General features: G+C 31.1%; 1 protein-coding gene and 1 long non-coding RNA gene across 23 annotated transcripts in view; both read left to right on the top strand.

Annotated features, from left to right (window-relative positions):
• PDZ-GEF (PDZ domain-containing guanine nucleotide exchange factor) overlaps nt 1-25,696 on the top strand; it is a 178,270-nt gene that overhangs the window by 120,811 nt on the left and 31,763 nt on the right. For all 22 annotated transcript variants that reach the window (XR_013006336.1, XR_013006338.1, XR_013006339.1 and 19 more), the window contains one exon: nt 12,650-12,725. Coding sequence is in view for 13 of the 22 variants with exons in the window: in XM_076408778.1 (XP_076264893.1) it covers nt 12,650-12,725 (76 nt within the window). In the remaining 9 variants the exon portion in view is untranslated. The remainder of the gene's footprint in view (nt 1-12,649; nt 12,726-25,696) is intronic.
• On the top strand, nt 15,179-25,695 carry LOC143199071 (uncharacterized). The gene is made up of 3 exons (XR_013006349.1): nt 15,179-16,263; nt 16,328-18,955; nt 19,029-25,695. It is a non-coding gene; the product is annotated as an uncharacterized LOC143199071 (long non-coding RNA).

Below are 25,696 nucleotides of genomic sequence, written 5' to 3'. Positions count from 1 at the left end.
AGAAGAAATTGAAATATTCTGCCAACCGTTTCAAAAAATGTAGTTTCGAGAATAAAGGGTTTTAAGTTTTGGTTTTAGGTGGCATCACACACAGTTTTACATAAAGTTACCGTGGTTTAGATACCTCATCAGTAAAGCAGCTATATATCCGAAAATAATTTAAATTTTGAAAAATCCTTCTAAGAGCATATTCTTAAAAGGTTAAGCTCTAAAAATATTAACAAAAAATCATGTTTTCAAATTTCTAAACTAGAATACCCTGCAAAAGGATTGGATTTTTATTTTATTGCATTTTTTAAAATTTATATAAAATATTTTTAACAAAAAAATTTAACGATAAAAACTGTTCCATTTTATAATATATGCTTGTAAATCACATTCATATTTAAATAATAATTTAGAAATAAGAAAGTATATTGGCATATTATACGTTTTAAGTCCATTGACTGTTACTTTATTTGAACCTTTTTATATTTAAACGAATGCCAATAATAATGAATTTATAATAGCAATAAGTCCCATTTCCTAAAAATAAGAATAGGCTGTCAATATTTGAAGGTCTACATCTTAAGAACTCGAGTCTAGAGTCTAAGGATCAGTAAATCACTGTGGTATCGGCCCTATTATAAGAACAGTTCCAAGAAATACTGAAGAAGTAAAGTATTAGGTTCCTTCGGCGCCTTGTCTCTGTGGCGTCAGGGCATCTTTTACTTCTACGGTATTTTTTAAGTACTACAAATCGGTGTCTTTATAATCTTATATTTCTTTCAATTCTTCTTATTTTATTCTGCCATGTTGATCTATTATCCAGCCGTTTTGATAAGCGAATGATGTCTGTTTTGAATTATTATTATATAACAATAAAACAAATTACTATTTTGAAGTTATTTTCATATTCAATTAAAGACCAATTAAAAGCATTTAATCACTGATATTCGCATATATGCATTACTTAATTATGTATAATGAAATAATTCAGCATACTTGATGTAGCGACCATTTTTGATGTGACTAAAAAACCGATTATATAAAATAAACAAACTCGACTTATGCAATCAATTAGAATTAATTAACTGCTATCAACTGGAACGCAACAAATGTTTTTAAAAGTATTAAATAAGGCAATTAATCAGCTTCAGTGGACATCTGTAGTTTACCATTAGCTAAATAAGATATTTCGCGTTTTTGTTGTTGTTGTTGTTGTACTCGCTTGTGTTGTTTGTGCTCATTTTCCACGCTCGATGTATGGTTAGGAATAGTTTTACTTCATTATTATTGCCTTTATTAATGTGTTACATAATGTCTTTATATAGAGTTTGGCGATTTGTTTTCCTATTTGTTTTAATTTCAGTTGAACAATGACTATTGTAGTGATGCAGGGGTATTGTTGGTGTAAGATAAATGTTGGATATATAAAAACATTCGTTATTGTACCCGTTGTGTATTTTTTTTCTTTTAATTCAATACTATTCGCATCTTACAAGACAAGACATCTTATATCTTACTTATCAAGAATTAAATACATCGATAAGTTTTGTAAAACATTATATGAAAACATCGAGAATGTTTTATAAGAATTTTATTATGTCGTTGTATTACAATGTGTGTGCGATGAATGTCAAGAGGAAGACATTTCTGTTAATTATCACTTCTTGGGAGACGGTTGTCTAGGTGTCATCACCACTTGACAGTTAACTTGATGAAATGATGAGTAGTATTTGGTTTCAACTTTATGTGGCGCCAATTAAGTCATTTATGTAATGGACATGTTCAAGTATATGACATAATATACATACATGGATACATGTTCATCATCACTTCTCGATAATTTATATTTCCTATTTTTTGTATGGTTTGTATAGTGAGTAGCCGATTCAGTAACCTACTATATTTCGAGAGGTACTAATGTATTTTAAGTGGAATATTAATTTATAAAAAACATTAATTTGTTTTCTAGTAATTCTGCTTGTTTTAGTTTATATAGTTTAGAATATGTTCTTAATGGTAAACGACTTTAAAACAATATGAAGTTAGTACTTGAAAAGTATTGTTAGGTCAAAAAAATATTGGCTGTATATCGCTAGGACATATGAATCGCTGCTTCTGCGTAATTATTATATATACGGATTTGGTATTAGATAATAGATGTAGTTCTCAAGATGTAAGATTAAGATGAAGATTATAGTCAATAGATAAGACACAAAATATAAATTGTAGGACTAAGAATTTGAACTAGTCATTTAAATTTTAGCTGTTTCCAGTAATTTTGACCTATCTTTGATCTTGACTTCAAGAAGTTATTACGATTTATCAACTCTTTTTATGCTCTAAATGCAACGAGAAAATGTTTGAACCGACATCAATTCCTCATTTCTAACCCTTGGGGTATTTCGGCGAAAGGAACAGTTCTCACACATTCTTCCACGCATTCAGTGATCATAAATAAAAGCAAGAGTGGTTGTTTCATAACCAAACAACAATCAGGTTACGTAAAATGTCTCGCTTTAACTACATCGGCTTTTTTCTTATCTTTTTTTGTTTCGTTTTATTGCAATCAGATATGTTTGCTCGTTCTGTTTTTTTTTTTTCTTAACCGTTATTCTCGCTAATTTGATACACGTTTATAATTTGTGTTTAGATAATTAGTCACGAGGTAGTGGATTTTGCGCCGTTAGGGTACTTGCGCTGGGCGACGGGCTAATGCGTTACGGTAGTTTTTTTTTCGTATTTTCTCCTGCAACAGTTTTGTCGTAATTACTGCAAAACTATGCGTTAAGTATGGTTAATTGTTCCTTTTAGCGATGGAAATGAGATCGACCTTGCGCATTCGCCATTATTCAGAAACTGTACTGTCTTCGATTTCAATGTGGCCACAAGGACATTATCCGTGCTAAATTATGTGTGTGTTAGTTCTCGACACGTGTTCCACTAACTGAATTAGCATAAACACGGGATAATACAATATAATTAGTTTGCTTATACAAAACAATTCTTTATGTATGTCAATATTGTGACCTTAATAGCTTATTAAGGAGATGAAAGAGTCTAAAAAATAAAATTATTAATAAATATTTATTTTATAACAATATATTCCAGGTTATACTTTGCTGAATTATTACTATAAATCTTCAATTATTTTCAATAGCAGTTGATATACCATAAATATAGACGTGCATTTATCCATTTAAAACAACTCGTTTGTTAGATATCAATTACTCATCAAGCTTCATCTTTAACGCTATACTGTATACTTTATCTAAATAAGCTAAGTATGTTTTGTTGCCTATTTATATTTTATCTTACACTATATACCTAATTAGTGTTTTTATACTTCATTTGGATGATACGAACGCAGAAATATCATACTATTCATTTGTTACTTTATAATCAATATTGTACCTTAATTTTTTTTAATATTAATAAAATACTTATTATATTTATTATAACTACAGATAGTATCTAAGAAATTAAAATATGATTAATAATACTATGGAAATACAGGTTAAATAAAATTGTAATTAGTTCTAAAGAAATATCAGCTAACTCTTTTAAAATTAAAAAATGTTTGATATACGTATATATTTGAATTTAAAGTCAGCTCTAGATATTAGAACCTATTTTGTGAAAAGAACTACTTTAAAAATGCTTTAAATTTTTGGTTGTTCTTAAATTGTTTTTTTTAGTTTAGTTTACTATTAGCTGAGGCCATGTGGTTTAGTTTCTTAGTTCAAATGCTGCAGCACTACTAACATTAACACGGTCTATTTGTATTCAATAAGAAAATATTGTTATATGAAAAATATTCATCTTTTTCAATAATAAAATATATAAAAATTGATGTTTTTGTTAGTTAAAAGTTATTAACTGTTTTATTTTAGTTCGATAGTTTTTCTGGCGTTACTATTGAGATAATGACGAACTTTTATTAGGGTCCATCCACAATTAACACTAAGGTGATAGATTTTCTAAAATTATATGTTCAAGGGTTATGGTGATTTTTGAACAGCTTTGAACAATTAAGATAAGCAGAGAACTTATTATAAGGGAATAATTTTCTTTGTCAAGAATTACTTGGCAGTGTATATCAACCGGAAGGGTGATTCACTATCAACTTCTTCACTCGATCCCATAACACCATGTTTATTTTTTATTATTTTATGTTTATCCAAGACTATTGTTATCGAGTTTCTACAATATGTTTTAAGTTTATATGGTTTAAGATTTGTTCATGATATTAAACGAAATAATATAAAGTTGATAATTCAAAAATATGTGTCAAAAAATCTTGGCTGCATATCACTACAGGAAATATGAATCACTACTTATGCATAATTATTATATATCAGAGTTTGGCATAACTGCATAACATTATTATTTAATAAATTCGTAGTAAAGACATGTCGAAAACTTTGTCGACAAATTAATTTTGATTAATTTGTAGGCTTCGTTTATATCGAACTTTAATTACTTCATTGTTACTAGTTTTTACAGTAATCTGGTAATATTTAGAGTAACCTACAATTTGTTTTTACAGTAACTTAAAAGCTAGATATAACACTGCTGTTTTTTCTGTTAAATACACTTCACTGTATTACAGAATATAATTGTTTCATTCTTTTATGTCTGTGTCGTATTCGATTATTAACCAAAAATTGCAAGACTTCAGTGTTAATGTGATTGTGGAGTCCTTATGTCTCTCTTTTTGATTTCGTTGGGGACAGCTAGTACCTGAAGGTACTGACGTAAATAATCAATCCTATAGTATCTGAGTGCATTAAGAGGTGCATGCCACTTAAGGGTCTTAAGACTTTGTTCTAAAAGATTTATATTTTATTTAAATTATTTTTTTTATCAAGTTTCCTTTATGATTTAATGTTTAATAACGGAAGTACATATTTGAACAAAATAAAATTTATTTAAGCAGACGTTTTTAAAATACTTGTGTTATGACTCAAACACGATGTGATAAATCGAAACGTTATTGCTTTCGCCAAACTACATCTAAATCCTGAAAAGCTATTGCACGAAAAGCAAATATTACATAATTCACCTATAACCAAAAACCGCATTTCAGTCAATCAGTTCTCTTGTATAAATAAAAGCTGTTGACGGCTGATTTTGCATCTGTTATAAACAGTCGTAAAATTCCATGTTAGTCTAGTTATGGCTTTTTGTATACATCTGCCTTGGAGCAGATGCGGGCTGATGTGATTTCCCGAAAATAACTGAATATCGTACAATCATAATGTTGTTTCTTCGGGAACAGGTTTTGGGCTAGAGTATATTCGTATTATTCACCGTTTATTCTTCAAAACAACCGAGATTTTTTCATTAGATAAATACCTAGAGTACCGCTGTAATAAGGTTAATGAACTCAAGGGAAGTTTACTCGAACACTAAAAATAATCTCTAAACATTTTCGTCTTTTTGTGAATCCCATGAAATCTTTTTGAACTGAGGTTTTTTAACATTTATTTTATTCTATATTAAATTTAATTCATATTGTTATTACTTTATTTTAAGTGTAAGTTAAAAAGTAAATTATATTAAGTGTTTGCATGTATTTTGATCAGCGATATCTAGAATGCGATATTGCTGAAAATCAATGTAAGAGTCTATCAAGATGAAATAATCATAATACGTGCAAGATCTCACAAAAATTCAAGTAATTTGGATATGAAACATTATATAATATATAATATCACTATAGCAATTTATCACAAATTAGATCAAGATCAATTAATATCATTGCTTATTAATTCAAGCAAATTTTCAATTAAGTCACGTATAGCTTCATTCAACAATATTATTTTGAATGAATTAACAACAGCTTCTCAGTATTTTATTACACACTGAAAGTAACAAATTAAAACACAAGTAAGTAACACTAAGTCTAGTTAGTTACACATTAAGTAACAAATGATACATGTTACATGTTTTCTCATGTTTTGTTAACAAATAAAGGTGTTAAGTATGTTCAGTTTATAATCTATTATTTCTCTTCTCGAAGTTGATTTATAAGTAATCTTTTGGAAGTCCTTACCATATTTTATATTTGTCATATTTCATATTTGGTTGAAAAATTAAAATAAATTTAGTTGTCACTTTGTTACAGCTTTGTGTGTATTTCATATCCAAGTGCTTTACTTGTAAAGTATCTCCTTTGAGTCAACAATACCTTTTGTAGGTACCTTTAATACCACACGTTTCTAGCATGGTATTACTAATAACTAACAAGCTAATTTTCAATAGATGTCTCTAGTAGCTACGAATGTGTATTATAATTTTACTGTTTGATAAGCACCAGTTATTGTTGTTATTGAATTCACAACGAATAACGCGCGAGGAATATAAACACTGATTAGTTTGACTTGTTATTTATTGATATAAAGATTCGCGTGATAGATGGAAGGATGGACAGGAAATGGGGTTTATGAGCAAGGCTGAACTGACGAAGAAACAAGGGTAAAAACAAAGATGCGAAGACCTCTGTTCAACAATCTATGTATAAACCCTTATTAGCATGGTACTAACCCAGCTAACCCAGCCGCTGTTTCCTAGAGGGTGAATCTTTGAGATTGATTGTACTGGATATGTCAAATTTTACATTACTAAAGAGCATTTGTCTAGAAAACAGACTTTGCATGTTTAACAGAAGCCATAAAATATGATCTTTGTAAGGAAGGGGCTCGACTTCAAGAAAGACGACTAAAGCGTAAGCACGCGGACACTCAAGAATATTATTTTCTTACATCAGATTACTAAATTTGAAAATATTTATAGGTCGAAGGTCACGCTGTCTATTAAGTTCCACTCAAAAGGTTAATTGTACTTTTAAAACAGCTAGAAAGTGGCCAATCATTACTATCAATCGATATACAATTTAAGTGATTCATTTAAACCTTATGTTACAATAAAAGCGACCGGAATACAAACAGATAAATAACAAAATTATTTTTTTACATGACAACACTCGACTTCATGTCATATCAAGTCTAAAAAAATAATTTGGTGACGCTCACCACATCCTCCGGATTCGCCGGACATTACTCGTGATTTCTGATTGTTTTCACTAAATTTTTTTCGGAGAAATAGACCATTGACTCCTAGAATTCGAAAATCAAACACAGAAAGGTAATAATCAAAGAAAAAATGGTGGACTGTAGAGCATTTGGAATAGAACAAGTGGATTGAAACTATGTGTCTTTTCAGTAATTATATACATACAATATAGAGACATAGAATGCGATCTCCCATGTATAATTTTTGTTATATTTTAAAGTCACCTTTTATCAACGAGGGTTTACCTGGACTGGGCTTATAGTTTAACGTGGGCTCCAAACCACGGTTCTCGGCATTAAGCCTAACGACTGGCGAGTGACCAACTTAGATATCATCCCAGATGATATCCGGTCTGGTTGGTACCCTGGCGTGACTGAGATCATTTTCCTTGTCGGATTTTGCACACTTGCCTAAGGACAATCACAAATGTTAAACGATCACAAACATAAATATACCACCATGCCCCAGCAGGATTCGAACCCGCGACTATCGCAACAGTAGGAGGACCGTCCTGTCGCCTTTACCACTGCGCCAAGCAAGCCAGCAGCAAATTTGCAACCAATAGCAGGCGGGGTCATTTATTACAGGGGAAAAATAACATATTAAAATATTTTGTTTGGTATTTGTATCAATCGTTTTAAAAATATATCACAAAACAATATCTGATCTGACAAACTGATTTTTCGAGCTTATTTTCTGTACATTGTTATCGCCATTACATTGTAATAAATATTATAAATTAAAAAGTTTTTTCAAAGTATACTTAAAAATACAAGATTTAGATTTACTGAATATAAGAATTACATATTTGAATTTTAACTATTAAACGTATTTTTTTTATTCGTATCATATATAGCAATGCAACATTTTTCAGTCTTGCCCTTTACAATCCCATAATTTTTTTAATCCGCCAGAACAAGCAACCATCAACCGCTTAATTCTTTTTTTTATTACATTGCCTAGTATACAATAACCTAATTAATCGTTTTAAAAAAGATCACCATTTGCTGACATAATATCTGGAAATTTGGTTTTGTACATTCTTTTCTCAATAAATAAAAAGATCTAGAGATAGCTTCGTACACAAACGAATTAAAATAGGTTCCTGGTACCGTTAAATAATATTTCGATAATATAACATAATAGCAGAGTCATAACAATATTACCTCATGTACACTTCGTTCTGGATCTGTTTGATGTTATACCGTCTGGTCCTTATCTACATGAAGTTGAAGTCACAGATTCGTCTATTTCATAAGTATATGCGGAAATACGTTATAGTTCAGTTTTCAATCATCTCAATTTTCTTAAAGAAAACATTAGATTTGTACTTATTTCTAATTCTTTTTGAATATTCTGATGCGGGCTGAGCAACTGCTGATTCCAATATTTAACAGGATTAAGAGAAAATGACTTATGAATAAATAGATTTTAATGAAAGATACTATTAAAATTATAATTAGGAATTGCATCTTGATTAAGTAATGATCTTTCACATTTGGACCCATAATCTTTTGGTCTGAAATGGAAAGAATAAAGCCTTCATTCATTTCTTTCATCCCTGAACTAGGAAATTATAAGAGGTTTCCTGATGTTTATCATTGTTTACTTTTAAAAATCTTTTCTGCGCTAGAGCAGAATCTTTTCGAAGACAATTAATTTTATTTGTTTATATCTTTTTACCTCTGGCCCTCTAATGTTAATAAAAAAGTTCTCTCCTCGTCATTGGACAACTTCTTCGACAGCTCTCATAGCAAACTGCCGTTGGAGCCCTTTTATTTGTTTATTGTTGTTGATTCACTTTGCTCACATCTTGCGAATTAATTAAATAATTTTACTTTGCACTACTTACTTTATTTGCACTAGTGAGTATTAAGTGATCCACATGAAATAAGGTTATTGACTCACAGCGACGTGGAAGCTACTGAAACACCTAGCCTGCTAGCTACTGAAAAGCACCTGAAGCTACACAAACAAACTACAGGAACTCATTTAATTAGTTTTATTTTAATTTGGGAAATATATATTGATGTATTAATCCCGTACTCGCCTTTTTGTGTATTAATGTAATTACAACAGAATAATGGTAATAAATTAATTGGTAAATTAATGTTTTACTAAACATATCTAATGTAAGATGTAATTAAGTGATCCAAGGCGATCTTAATTTGGGTCTAGACATGAATTCTGATTTATCGCGAGTGAGTGAATTAGAACCCCTCGGTTCGCCCGGTTTAAGGTGGCATCTATATCACGCCTACGTTGAAAGCATACTGTATTTGCCAGTCACCTTCTCTTCTAGGCAATAGCCAACTATAAAGGTTTTTTCATATTCCAAATAAGAGACCAGGTAGCGGTAACAATATGTGATCAAATACTCATCGGCAATATACCAAAATGATCCAAAATACCGCCATAAATATATTATAAAAGCGGTATTTTGAAAACTATTCGAACACAACAAATGTTTACGGGTATGCCCATTTATGTTCATGTTTTCTGATTATATGTTGTATATATAGACGTGTATTTTAAATTTAGAGTCATTTCTGCCGATATGTTCCTTTACGGCAGCATTCTGTCGCTTACACTGTCGAGACACCGGAGAATGGTCTTCCACGTCAGCCGACGGCATCGCTCACGATCCGAACGTCATTTCCTGACCGCGCTGTCCTATCTGTGGAAGCGATGACGTTTGCAGGAAATGCCCGGGAAACAAAGACGATATTTCATCCACGGCTCGCGAGATGAAACGGCGACCGTTATTGGGCTTGGGAAAGCTTGCACCGTTCTCCGTTTTTTTCCTGTTTTGTCTACCGGGAAAATTGGCAGCGTAGGCGTTGCGATTTAAGTGTAATATCGAGTTACACCCGACGTGTGCTATCGAGTTTTGTCTACCTTTTAGTTGTTTTTTTTTCATCAGCCATACGTTAAACTTCGAGAAGTTCAGTTTAAGTTATATCGTGGGAATACAAAAAAGTTGACGTAATATAATTAACTAACCCTGGAAGTCCTACAAGTGTTTCAAAAGAAAGTTTGTATTTAGTGAATTAATTTAAATACTAGAAAGTTGTCTATCGGAAAATGTTATAATGTTGGCAACATAAATACATTTGTTCGCTACACTATATTCTATACACTATACTACACTACACTACACTCTATCCCATGAATAAGTGTGTAAATATTGGCGAGGTCAGATGAATATTATAGGACCAACTTTAACATATTTTTGAGGTCCAGAAGGTATCATACCTCGGTCTCCAGTTCGACCGCAGGATCTAATGGTCCGGCTAAATCCAGCACGCTATCGACAAAGACAATGGCGTGTACAGTCTACTCTTCCCACTCCTCTGCAGAAAAAGTAAACTCCCAATCTCCGAGAAAGCGACTCTGTCAAACAAAATGCTAGTCCGTCCAGTCCAGCTCTTCACCGTCATAGATTTATGTCTTTAAAAATATCAAGTCTCGTGCCTGAAAACGTGCTTTCGCAGCACACTAATTTTTTTTTATTTTATTAAAAGAATATTCGAAAATTCAAATGTGATGATTGTCATGTGCAAGACAAGGAACGTTTTGATAGACCGAAAAAGTTTGAAGATGCGAAACTGCAAAAGTTGTTGGATGCAGGGCAGACGCAAAAACAATTAGTAGAAGCATTAAAGATGGTCCAAGAAACGATTGGCCATCGATTAGGAGCAATGGGGAAAAGCCAAAAGATGGGAAGATCGGTACCACAGCAATTGAATGTTGTTGCTGCTTCGAAGAAATTAGAAAATGGCTCGACGACTGATTTCGCTCAAAGGACAAAGAGTTTTTTTCAGATGACATCCATAATTTGCCTGAAAGATGGGCAAGATGTATAGAATCAAATGGCCAACACTTTGAATTTTCTCATTTTCTTGAAAATTATGTAGTTTTTTGCCGGTAATGACTTTCCGGTACACCTGATCCTTTAGACTGCAAATTACATATTTTCTAATATTCTATAATAAATTATCAGTAGTTACATATTTCTAAACTTTATTGTCACTTTGAGAAAATTAGAATGAATTTCTCACACTTCTACTTTGTTCTCGATCGACTTTTTCCATTCTGTTCAAGCTTTCGAATTAGAAGAATGCCTGGCGCATTATTTTGCGTTAGTGATATACCCCTCGGATATACTGCCTCTAAGCATTAAGTTACAATAAATAAATGTAAACTTACTTTGAGACACCTTTTCTGTTAGTGCTTTTAACACTAATTTTTAGTTTTTTTTAAATTAAAGAGTACTGTTTTTTGGCCTTTAATATTGATAAATTACATAACAAATTATGGAGTGGGAATAACAAATTACTAATGTAAATAAAACAATGAAACAAAAATAACGTTATCAAATAAAATTTATTTTAACATTGTAGTATTGTAGTAGGACTTAAGCTTTAGTTAATGAAACAGCCACAATAGTTTGTAGGTTAGAGTTGTTTTATTATATTTACATTGAACTCTTCCACGCCACCTATAAGGTAGAATTCTAGAAGTGTTTTTTTTATGTAGTAGTATCTCCAAGAGGCTTAATCTACCTTATTGACAATTATACATTCAAGTAATTAATTTTAGTTTCATTAGAGAGCATATTTACCTTTTTACGTTTAGTTCTTGATTCCTTCGTTCCTGTGTTTCCTTGTCAAGTCATTTTAATATCATTGTATTTCTCTAACTGCATTTTCTTTATCTGAAAAACAGTTACTATTAATTATCTCCTCATATATTGAAAATAATGCTATGTATATTCTGAACACTTGTTCACAATTCCACTATATGTCAAATTATTTTATCTGCCTGATGGAGTTTATCCAAACCGAAGGTATTATTGTAATGCTTCTTTCAATAGTGTATATTTTCTAGGCTTGCTTCCTAAAAACAGTAAATTATATAAAACACAAATATTTATAATATATTTACGTGTGGCCAAACACTCTCAGTTTTAGGAATAAAGGCATGAGTGGTTCCACCTTGAATATATTATATATATTAGGAATATATGTACAATATATTCGAATATATTCAAACATAAAATATTTAAAGCAAAACTAACTAATAATGTTTACCAAAATATTACAAATTTCATTAGTACACTGATATTTACATTGTTGTCAGTTTTCCCATTTTTCCCGCTGACGCAACATTGATAATTCCAATCACTTCTGAGCACTTGTTAAAACAATCTGCACGGCGTTCCGTTCGAAGATTGTTCTCATACAAATGCAAAGTAGACCATTCAGAGGAAATAACACCATTATTTCCGAGAAAGAAGCCAGCTAGTTCACGTACTCCACAGAAATACCACACGTGTAAAACATAAAGTTTTGTAATGCCTTTGGCGAATTTCCTTATGCACCAAACACATTGTCCCTAGAAACCCGATACTTTACTGACGTCCATATCGGTCTAGGATGCAGCGTCTGTAATTATCGCAATAATTAACATGTGGTACTATTGACGCCATCGGAACCAATTAATCTGTTTAGTGCTTGTGTATTTTTTTGGCCTCTCGAGCTTTTCATATTTGTTCTTGATATTAATGTGTTTTTCTTTTTTGCAGTTTTGGGAAACGAACCGGTGGAAGTGCCAGGAGGCAAAATGAGTGTTTCGTCCTTGAACCTTCGGAGATGATCGTTGTAAGTACATTTAACTTTTTTTCTATTTAAGCAACAGTACTAATCGGGACGATTTTTTCTACGTTGCCAATTCTTGTTAATGTATATATTTTACCAATTAAATCATAAAAATATCATATAGTCTATTCAAAGTTTCTTTGTACATGCGTCATCAAGATGTTTAATATATTGCCTGTCGCAATTTGTAAATTCGTTTCAGAATCAATTAAAAAGAGACACAATACTGTCTTATTAGTTCGAACACGTAAACGAATGAGCCTGTCAAAGTCGTCCGGTTGTCAGACGTATGCAACATTCTTGAAAGCAATTGCAATAAGAGGTTAGAACTCTAACCTATAAACTATTGTGGCAGTATAATTAACTATAATTTTTAGATGTACTATAATGTTAAAATAAACAAATGTATTATAAATATTATATGTATTATAACATTTTTGTTCTATTATTTTATTTGTATTAGAATTTTGTTGTATATCAAAGCCCAACTGAACTAAAACTCTGAGTTGATGTGACAACATTGCGACGTTTTGACGTCACAACTTTAGATGACGTATGTACATATGTATATAATATACTAGAAGTTCACGAACTTTTTATAATAATATTTAACAACCAAAATTACCTTCTGCAGGGGTCAGACAAAATAATTTAAATACCTGACTTATACTCAATTATATATCGAGTGTCCGAATAGTTTCCAGCTTAGTGTTGACCCATATTCGTACAAAAACATCCGCCAATTCCTTCACTGATGTTGGAAATGGAAATCCTTTCACTCTATGCTCTAAATATCGCCATAATGAGGGAAAATATTTGATAATATTCTGGTGGTCAAAAACTGAACCTTTTAAACAATGTGTATGATCATCAATCTTGGAATTTGGCAGAGTTTACCAGCAATGTGCTATTCGTTTTAAGAATCTTGAATCATGAATGGAAGAACAATGTTACAAATGAAATACTACTGAAACTGGTCCGATTCGACAAGATCGTCAATAGTGTATTGAAAACTGTTTTTATGAACAAGTTAAATGAACTATTCTTTAATTATGATGATAAGATATTAAGAGATTTATTGACGTAATTATACACCATTAATTATAATTAATAACTTAGTAATAAAATTTACTTTAACTGCTGTTCTACTAAGTTACAAAACCTTATAATTTTTTAAAAATTTATATAAAATCTCTAAAAACTAATTCATAGTTCTTATATTTCTGTTCTGAGTTCTTAAGTGTGTTATAAATAGAAATCGTTTAATTTTTGTCTATTCATTGAACAAAATTATTAAAATGTTTACGCTCCTACTTATTTGTTACATCTATCTATTTGTTTGCCATTTTTATTCCCCAATGTTGACGGGCAGAACTACACGTAACTCCTATTGTTTTAGTAGTACTATTTTAAGACACCAAACAGGAAGTTTTTCATTCAATCCATCAAATCTAGTAGGCCATTGTTTTGATTGCAAAATTTGGAAGCTTTTTCAATAATAGTTCGTAGTAAATCCTTGGCGATCTATGATTAGGAATCAAAAATATACGAATTGGTTGAATCCTTTGATCAATGCCTTTTAAGACCTGCTTTTTGAATATATTTTTGTTTTCTTCGTCCCTGATAATCTTATTAGTATATGTAATATATTCATGATGTTGTTGATGGATATAGAACAATACATAGCGACCATGGACACTTCCTCTTTATAGCTGAGTCTTTTTTTTTCGTCAGCATATATCAACAATATTTTATTGTATCCTAACCCACATTTTTATATTGATTATGTTATGTAGTATATATCGAATGTATATCACCTTTTCATTTTTTAAAATTATTACAAATAGATTTTCTTTCTTATGTTTATTCAAAATTTAAAATTCCTTTTATTTTTTATATTTTCTATACTAATAAGTAATATCTAGATCTACAAAACTAGTTCGAACTATTCGAGTAAGAAATAACCTTTAACTTTTTCAAAAAACGCAATGTTTTGGTGTAAACACTTTTTAACTTTTCAGTTAAATTTAAAACAAGTCTTTTGTTGATTAATAGTCTGTACTTTAATTATGCTTTACTTACTTACTTTTTAAATTTTTATTAGTTATACTTTATGTCTATTCTTAAAAGCTCTATGGCACCCAAAAATAATCCAAAACGGCTTTCAACTTCGACTATCTGAAATATGGGAAGAATTGCTAATTTTTAGTGATAATTTCTATTGGAGATCAGTCGTTTTTCTTCCAGTTGCAATGGATAATTCATGTTTCATGAAAACTTTGCTAAACTTATGAACAAAGATGTTGAAAGTTTAACATTTATGAAGAACGTAAATTATTTCTGATTGGTCCCTATTTTTTGACACTGACCAAGGTGTTGCAGTTACTGTTACTGCTGAATGTACCATTGACATGTACCAAGACATGATTCGAAATTTTCTTGCCCCTGAAATGGAAGAGCGAGAACTAGAGGATATTTGATTTCAGCAAGATAGGGCCATATCACATACAGCTCGTTCAACAATTCAATTATTGATTCAATTATTGGCGATTTAACATGACTTAACATGAAATGTTTATGTGAATAAGCCCCAAACGATTCAACATCTTAAAGACAATTTTCGTCACGAAATTGAAGAAATTCGGCTCAGATGTTGCGGGGATGTCATGAAAAAGAGTCGAAAGTTGCGAAAAAGCGAATCGCGGTCACCATTTAGCCGATATAATTTTTCAATCATAACGAAAAAAAAATGTTTAGACCAAATAAACGTTTGATGACAACCAAACTGACTTTATCTTTTCTTTGAGCAAAATTATAGGCAATCAAAATGATAACGGGACTTTTGCCCCACGTTGTACTGTGTATCTAGAATTATATTATCAAATATAATTTCTAACCATTTTACTATTTAAATGTTCACTTATTATTGTTATTATACGTGTTTTATAATTATTTGAAAGTAAAAATAGCGTTCCATTAAAGAAATAAAAATATGGTACATATTTTTCTTACTATATTCCCATTGAGGTACATCAATAATAATGTCCCAGAGATGTTTTTGCAAATCAATGTAATTAGCCACATTCAATTTCACTTGTGTCCCATTACACAAACATATAGTATCTGGTTTAGTAGACCGTGATTAGTTTAAAACACAAAACTGATATGGCCAATCTCTTATCTCTACAAACATTAGTAATAATTCGTGGAATTCCATAGTGATTAACGAATAAATATGATTCACAATTAACAACGATCTGATTTGATGTTGGTGTTGATCGTCCTTTATTCGGAACGGATATTTGAGGTTTAGATAGGTTTTGCTGACATCATTCCGTTTATTTTTGATAAAGGTATTTTCGTTAGTACAACCAAGGGAGCTTTTTTCTAGAGATATCTTAAATATTGGATTTCTTGTGAAAAATCTTATTTCTTAACGATTTGTTATGTTTATAAGATCATAGGTCATAAGATTTCAAATCATCCAGTGGCACAAATCTTAAACCATTAGCAGTTACATTTTTTTATAACATCTTTATTAGTACAATCTTTTTTTTTATTACTCTTCGTGAGTCCACAATCTGCCCTATTGGCAATAAGTATAGTACAATCTTAATTATAAATTAATTTATTACTACTTTTCATTTGTACTTGGATTAATTCACAAGCAAGACGAGTGCGAGAAAATACATCAATATGTATTCCTCAATTATAAAATTATAATAACTTATAGCCATAGTTTACACTAAAGGTATACACTTTATATAAGTTTGTATGGCTTGGTTCGCTTCAATCTCCTGACATCCTGCGCTTTCCAGCAGTTGTATTGCTTCCACGTTAATATGGTTTAGTAATCTTCTTTCGTGTTTCAAGGCGAAATCTTGGATAACCTCGCAAATCCATTTAATTTCCAGGTCATCGTGCAATTCTTCGTTGGTTACGTATCGATAAGCATTGGTAATCAATCGAACAGCATTGTTTGGACAGCGTTGGATGACAAGTTGATTTTAATTTTTAATGCAACCCCATATTTAAACCCCATAGGTCCAAATTGGCTTTATAATTGTCTTATAAATCAACCTCTTTGATTTTAGGTCAAGTTGAAAGTATCTTCCGACTAACCAGTATAGTTTTTTTATTTTGGTTCTAATGTGTTTTGCTTTTTGTCTAACATGATGTTCCGAGATATTTAGCTAATTCTATTAGCGTTGCATAAAAGACCTTGTTGAATCTTTCTATCGAAGATAGAAGGTTATAGACATATTCAGAGAATTGTTAGATTAATAGACTTCAATTATATGAAGAGATCTGGGTTAAAATTGCTGACAAATACTTGAAGTAAAGAATAATTGATTTTAATTAATTGGTTTTGAAACCTTCAAAATAGAATAAGATTGAATGGATTTTCAAGGAGAACTCATTTTGAAGTCATCATGTGGCGTTTTGATGGATTGAGGGATTTATTATGCGAAACCAAATGCCCTATAAATGAATTCCTAAGTCGAATTTAAATATTTTTTGAGGTTAAATAGTTTCCTACCAAATTACAAAACTAGTAGAAATTAACATTCTTAGAAACACAAGTTCAGGTCTTGTATGTTGGTGTTATTCAACGATGGTTATTTAAGTAACATAAATATATAAATCGGTATTTTTGCTATATCCTGAAAGGAATAGTTATCCGATATGGATATTACTTCGGGGAACTAAAATTAATGCATATCATTTATTATCTCACCAACATCCAATAATAGAATACTTAGAAAATCCATCACTTCCTGAACAAGCTTTCTATTATATTTCTATAAAATATGTTATTCCCGGCAAATTATAAAATAAACAAAGAAATTTATACTTCAGCGTTCATCAAATTACTCTGGTTTCGTAATGAATATATCTGGATTCATAAAACATTTGATAGATATCATTTGCTACTCCTCAGGTAATTCTCAAAGGGTCATTAAATGGATATTATAATATTGATGGATAGTATTTCTCGATAATATTAATTAATTCATAATATATATTAATAATATTCATTTCTGGCTTTGGTTTCTTTTTTTCTTTACAGAATGGATTATCATCATCAACTAATAAACTTTGAAACAAAACTTAATCCTCTATCAGTTTATTCCTAAAAGGTGTGTATGTAACCAGCCCTAAAGTTCTGTTTATGCCAACGAAATTAACGAATTGTTAAAAAACATTCTCTTTAAACGCTCTAAAATTGACGCCTTTTACATTGAACGACTTTGGTAAGCCAACACGTACTAAAAATTCCTCAAAAAGTCTTGAAGGGTTAGCAGTCCGGTCCCTGCTTTCATCATCAGTTTACCTAAATAGCCGAAATAACAATTAGTTGTCTGTATGCCTCAATAATATTTAAAGAAATATCCTCTAACGCCTAACCGTTGAGGAGTTGTGTCTTCCGTCACATCAGCTCAACAGTAACCTTATACACAAATATCTGATTATTTTAGATAAAAATATGTGAGAACATTGTACGTGCCTTTGACATTTGGAGGTTTCCCTCGATTTTCCCGGATTCCACCATCAAATCCTGACTTGGTTCCTCCGAACAACAAACAAGCTACAAACTCCTACAAAAAGTATCCCTCCAAAATGTTTATGATTTCATTAATTTTAATTTTTTATCAACAGTAAGTGCTAATTGCCAATCTTGTGCGATTAGATTTCATCATATAATTTTTACTATTGCTTATTAATTGACAATAAATCCCCGTAATCTCCGTTTATCGATAAAACGACTAATTCTCTAAATCAAAGTTCTGTGTAATCAATTGGAATTGGAAAACAATTAATTCATTTTGGGTTCGATAATATTTTTTTCTATCTTGTCTGGTATATAAGCGGAGCAAAACAATTTGTAAACAAAATAATGACTCGTTTCCTTGTCGAGCCGTCTTTATCTTATCCCCCGTTCTTCACTATTTGTCTTAAGCCGTGTAAATACAACACGACCGATAGAAGGCAGCGAACAGACGGAAGAGGGCAGGCAAACACGCTTCGTAACCAGCTTATATAGTGCATATGGAGTGCTAACTTAGTAGATATAATCCTAGAATTGTTTTGTCTGGGCAGAGAAAACGCTAGCATATAATTGGCTAGTTTAAATTACTATTACAGCCATCTAAATATTTCCTAATGTTTTTGTTCCCTTATACTGAAAGCAGACTAAGTTTGGGCCTATTAATACAAGCATGTATTGAAGCGTATATATATATATATATATATATATATATATATATATATATATATATATATAAAGAATTGAATATATTGAAGAATACATATATATACATATATATACATATATTTATATATATATATATATATATATATACATTGAAGAAGAATTTCTGACTCCATGCGTTGGATCAAAAAAAAGCAGGTAAAAACAATGTTAAGTTATACACACACATTCTTAATCTAGTTAGTTTGGGTTATTTAAAAAAATTTATACTTTGTAAATTAAACACAAATAATGTGTATGTTATGTATATAAACAATTGAATATAAAACATTTTTTATTATCATAAATATAACTGAGTTCAATACACAACACAGTACACAATGTATATTATGTTGAAGACTATCTATTTTTAAATATTTTCGTTTAGATATTTTATTGTAAGTTTATAACTGCATCCATATAAGCTGAATTATGTTTACATGTTGCAATAAACAAACTATACTTAACTATTAACTCTCTAATCATATCTTGTTGAGAATGCTCAATACAATTGATTGTACAGGCATTTGCATATATAAAATATTGTTTGTTTGTTAATAATGTTAATAATGTTGTGGATAATCTGGGGAATAAATAGAACAGCCGAGACATTGCTTGCCAATCAAATTGATATTGTCAAACAATTTATCGAAAAACAGTATCAATTCTGCTGTATGGTCCTGCAGAAGGAGTACTGGTCTGGTGCTGGTGCAGAGAGGTATACTGGCCAGGATACCAAGATATTAATTACCATGATAATAATTACACTTCATTTAACATAATTAGGACATGAAATCTAAAAAAAGACTTAGCTGCAGCACTTTAATTTTATTTATTTTTTCCCTAATAACATAATTGTCAATAAACTTGTTACAGCGCTAAAATTGGCTCCTTTTATCGACCATATAAAATTGTTCAGATTTAAACAGTTCATTTTAACTAAAAAATAATTGTCAAAAAACAACTACAAAATAGAAATATTTAACATGTTTTCTTATAATTTTTTTAAATTTGCTCGAACTCGAAAGAGACGTTTTTAATAAAAGCTATGTCGAAAAATATTAATCCGAAATCCTTTGTATATAAATCAAATTGTTTCTATGGAAAGTATATATAGATTTTTTTAATTATTAATCTCTTAGAACGTCAACAATCTACCCGTAGGCAATAAATATTATTATATGATTTCCGTTATATAATATAACCATCCTGACATGTATAAGATCACTTCACTAACTGATCTGCTGTACAACTTATTTAAATCTTATTCTAGATACTATTCTAAATTATTTTAAAGTCTATCCTAACTTATTCTAAAGATTATTCTAACTTATTCTAGAGATTATTAAATTTCACTCTATGTCTATTAATCAGTTCGTATGGCAGTTTGCGTTTGAGACTATGCGCACTGTCATCGCGCACATTTAACTGTTTGGCGAGTGCATTGGGATGCACTAATGAATAGTCTTTAACTTCGTACTTCGCTAACACTTCGAATTACACTCGTTATGGGTTCTAAAAGGATATCGCGCTGAATAAGTTTGTTGGACACGTAATATAGGACGATGACTCGCAACACTTTATTCTGGAACCTCTGGAGGATATTTATGTTACATTTGCTAGTAGTACCCCACACTTCAATACCATTGGTCTAAATGGGCCTAAGTATTGACTTATACAGCAAAACCTTGTTATCTAATGATAATTCAGATTTACGCCCTATCAGCCAATACATTTGGTTTAGTTTAAGCTCAAGCTGTTTGCTTTTTTTCACTATATGTTTTTTCCATATCAAACGTCGTGCAAAGTTAATTCCCAGATATTTAACTCTGCCTGTTTACGAAAGTTCGTGATTATTCAATTTTACTGAGGGACATGTTCTTCTACAAAGGGCGAATGTCACATGGGTAGATTTTGTCTCATTTTCTTTGATATGCCATCTTTTCAACCACAATTCGACTTTGTTAAGATGAAGTTTCTTGTGACTGTATCGTCAGTATATGTTGCAACAGTAGTGTTTCTGGAAGTCGGTAGGTCAGCTGTATACAATAGATATAACAATTGGCCAAGACCTCTGCCCTGCGGAACACCCGAATATATGGGCTGTAGGTCAGTGTATTCATCACCCTGTTTGACAATAAAATGTGTCTATGAGATATGATTTCAGCAGTTGAAAGTGCGTTTAGGGCAAAAGCTTTTTCAATTTAACATACAGCTCAATAAGAAATATCGAGAAATGCGGCGAAGCAATATTTTTTATCGTTTAAGTTTCCGTTGATTTGATTGGCTGATCTATATACTTGTTCTGTTGTTTCATGTTTATTACGGAAGCCAAATTGATGATCTAGAATAATATTTCTTTCCTCTGCGATTATTTTAAGTCTTTTATTGTATAGTTTTTCGAAATGTTTAGAGATGACAGGTAACAGGCTTATAGGACGATAAAAGGAGACGTGTTCTGATTTTTTCCCAGGTTTAAGAATCAGGGAAGTATATAATCACCAAACAGGTTCAAAATATTCAGTAACTTCTTGATTATCTCCACAAGATATAAGCGCTCGTACTGTACGTCTTGTTTTCTAGGACAATTTTCTGAAAGCCAATTATGTCAAATTTAGCATAAAAATAAAATAAAACTCTGATTCACGTGTACCCATTTAAGATCCTCTTGTATATTCTCTATATTTCATAAGTTAATCCTCTATTTACTAGAGGGCAAGTAGGCGGACACGCTTTGTAACCAGCCCTGGCCGACCGTGGAAGATTTCGACCAGGTTACGATTGCCAGTTGGAACCGATGTCGTTGCCATAGTTATGGTAAAATTGCGAAGCGACCTTTGACCTTTCGCGTTCGACACAATTCACCTGTCGAACGCAATAGATAAAAGAGCGTTACGCTAATAACGCGGAGTCTGGGTGGGTATAGAGATTCATGACGGTGTCGTTTTCTTAATATCATTTTCGGTGATACGGTACACAAAGGGTTGGGTAAATATTTCTATAGAATATAGGCGGTGTGATATTTGAATTCGATCTGCAGGTTGCTTTGAAGGTAATTGGTTTAATTGCAATTTTTTTCTTTATATTATTCGCTTGCATGTGTTCCGATCATTTTTTCAATTTAAAGGGGCATTTAGTGAGAAAAATTGGTACAAGATATATTAATCAGAATATTTTTCATCTTTTTCTAAAAATTTTTCCCATGCAACAGAGCGTCTTTCACAATTCTTGCAACGTGTAATCGAGAGTTGTCATCCAAGAGCATGATTTTGCGTCTGTTACTCGCTAGTGATGGTCTTCTTTTCAATCCACCATATGCACAGCATGACTTTATGGGTAATGCATTCGCTTTGATGTCGATGTGGATGCTTCTCATGGACTAACCCTTGACTTTTTGCCCTTCAAATTGTCGTAGTAGACCCACTCTTCATCACAAGTTCTTCTTTTCTTAACTGGACAAACAATGAAAATAAATGAAATGATGTTGAAACGGTTTGAATTGACGTTTTAATCCAATTCGTGTTGTTGTGGTTGTTTACACTGATTTTTTCGTCTTCGCTAATAGATATCGCAGATAAAAATATATATAAGCACCTATTAGGCAAGTATTACCCGATATTACTTATTTATGTGTTACAAACAAATCAACATTCACAATAACATTGTCAGTAAATGTAAAACCAGAATAGATCAAGTAGATAATGACATCAAGGCACAAATACATTTTTCAAATCTCTGATCCAGTTTGTTGTCCTAAATGTAACTGCATGATTTCCTGTCCTGTCTAAAGTTTTGACTAAAATTTGTCTTTCATTTCCGTAATCACTTGTTGGATTATCTGAAAGTTGTCAATTATATAGCTGTCCCGAACCAATGTTTTGAATTGAAATAAAAATCACAGTTATTTTAGCAAATAGTCCCTATAGCTTTGTTAACATTTTCCATGATCATTTTACATATATAGAGCTGAATTTCATTGATGCAGCGTTGAATCACCTGCTTCATTAAACTAGTGGTTATGATGTTATCAGTATCAGTCAAATGATATTTCAAACCTAAATCGCATCTGATGACGATTAATGAAGCCGAAGAAAGGTAAAAAAAAGCAGAAATAATCAGAAACAATTTATTGATATTGGCACCAGCTCTTGTCAATTAAACTATGCAATCATAGAGATTTTCTAGAGTCATCACTTTGTGATATTTGTCTGTCACTTGTGTGTTTTATAGTATACAGATTTTACACTGAAAACTAACGTTATCGTGTTTCTGCTTCTATAATCACCGTAGTTCTTTCTATATTTGATTTACTTGCATCAGTTGTGGCCATAATACTTTTTTTCTGTTTAAATTTCTTATTCCACGTCTACGGACACTTTGATCGTTCTGTTACATTCTTTATCTTCGTTGAGCATTCGGTGCTAGCATCTACATTGAAGTGAAAAATTAAAACTCTCACCGTCAGTGATGAGAATTATCTTCTTTCATCCAACAATCTTCTATTATATTTATGACGTACTTATTTTAACTACTATTTACAGCTATAGTGACCTAAAGGAAAATGGCGGAAGTTCTATGCTTATTAAAAATGTCACTTTTATCTTTGATTGTATATGTTCAACCAGTTATAATGTTGATGTGATGTGAAACCAACGAAATAACATTAAACCGTAAATTTTATGTGTATTAGATGCTCAGTTTAATTTATAACTCATAAAATCGTGTACTGTACTATTCTAATGATATGTAAATTGATAGTAATAGCTTATCCATAAAGTTACTTAATCTTTGCTAGAAGTATTTTGCGTTTTACTAAATAGGTCCATTACATTTTAACACGATAAGGAGGTTGTCATAAAACAATTTAGTGAAGGGGTATTTTTCATGTGTTTTATGAATGATGAATTACATCATATTTAACTATAAAATGTAAGATAATATTACACATCCTGATATACATTATGTAGATGTAGGTTCCAGGATATTTATATTTTCTGGCACTCCCATTAGCATAACTTTCATTTTACTATTATTGATTATCATTCCGTATTTCTTTAGGACAATCGTTTTTTTTACATCTCTGTGGTCTGGTCTATCAGTTGTTATTACTACATTATCCGCAAAAACTCCTACCGATTTTTTTAATTTTTCGCTTGTATCTATAGTTCAATATATTTCCACATATGTTATATAGAACTATAGTCTTATATTACTGATTTTAGATGATTGTTCATATATCTTTATGACTATGCATAACATCCCTCTATAATTATTACTATTCCTTTTTTATATATGTTTATGTATAGGAGCATTAAATGATATTTGTCAATCATGAGGTTCGTTCTTTCTATACTCTATTGTACCTTTACACTCATAATTCAGTGAGAGTTTCCCGATTCATTTTTAAAACTTTTCTGGAAAATGTACTTCTAAAATTATTATAAAACTAGATGGCTCGTTGAGATACGAAGATCACCTACATCGATCTTGCAAATTTTCTCCGACAATAACTGTTTGTACGGACGTTTGTACTTCTTGGACAATATTTCGCTTCACTAAGAATAGGTATAGTAAGAATTGATGATCCGCATCTGGTATTGAACAGCATTTGAATAGATCTGCATCTGGTAGTTTTCTTACTGAGTGATAATTGTGTTCTTATATCTGTAATTGCCTAAGAACTTTATTAACTTATTTCTGATACAAATTTTAATGTTACAAAAGAACTTTTATGGTATAATACGTTGAATGAAGTTGTCCTGTACAATATGCGTTGTCCCAAACGACGTCATTTGGAAACAAATATTATATTTTCGAATGTTGGTCAAGAAGTGGCTGGAATCATTTGCCATCTCAGAAACTAATAGCGTAATTTCTGGTGGTGAGACCAGTTGTGGAAATCTTACTTTTCCACTAGTACAACGTAACATTCATTTCCCCAATTGTAATTGATTTACTGGCAGTATAATCTATTTCGGATGGACTTGGAATACTGTTCGTTCCTGGATCACAGGAGCTCTGGATCTGTTGAATTGCACACACTCATTGCATTCTAAGCCTAATCATTTAATTTCCAGTCTCTTGAACGCAATTGCCACATACCATACTATTATCATTTTTTTTTGCTAGTCGGTTAACACCCTACCTCACTCGTTGCATATTTGGTTAACTTCTCCTTGGCATTGTTAATAAGTTCTCATGCACTAAATTTATATATATATATATATATATATATATATATATATATATATATATATATATCATTATTTTCACTCGATTTTCAAGTTATCGAATCGATGTACTGGTTAAAAAATACCTACATTTGTATGAAATATAAATCGTAGTAAAGTACTAAACCCATAAATTATATTTAAATAGTGGGTAATAGTTTAAATAGTATTCAACATTTTTCGTCACAAAATGCATTTCCGAAAGCACCCAAAAATGTTAATCCTTTTGGGACAGTGAAACTTTGTGAAAACAAAATTGTTATTTTTACTATTTTCCTCGAAATGAAATGTTTCCATACTTTCTCACCATATAAACCTCCCCTGGAGTTAGTTAAAGTAACAAAAATTAATCAAATTAACCCAGCGGTTCTCGAGTTTTAGTGAGACTAACGAATAACAATTTATTCATTCAATAATATATAGAAGATTATATTCTCATAATTAATAATTATATGATAACAATTTTATATAATTAACGCAGAAAAAGAAAG

Source organism: Rhynchophorus ferrugineus, unplaced genomic scaffold (genome assembly GCF_030347505.1).
Source record: "Rhynchophorus ferrugineus isolate W39M unplaced genomic scaffold, kcgeb_rfMv2 rfM6, whole genome shotgun sequence".
Classification (NCBI taxonomy): Eukaryota; Metazoa; Arthropoda; class Insecta; order Coleoptera; family Curculionidae; genus Rhynchophorus; species Rhynchophorus ferrugineus.
Note: the sequence above shows the minus strand (reverse complement) of the source record. Positions and strands in the feature narration are given on the sequence as shown.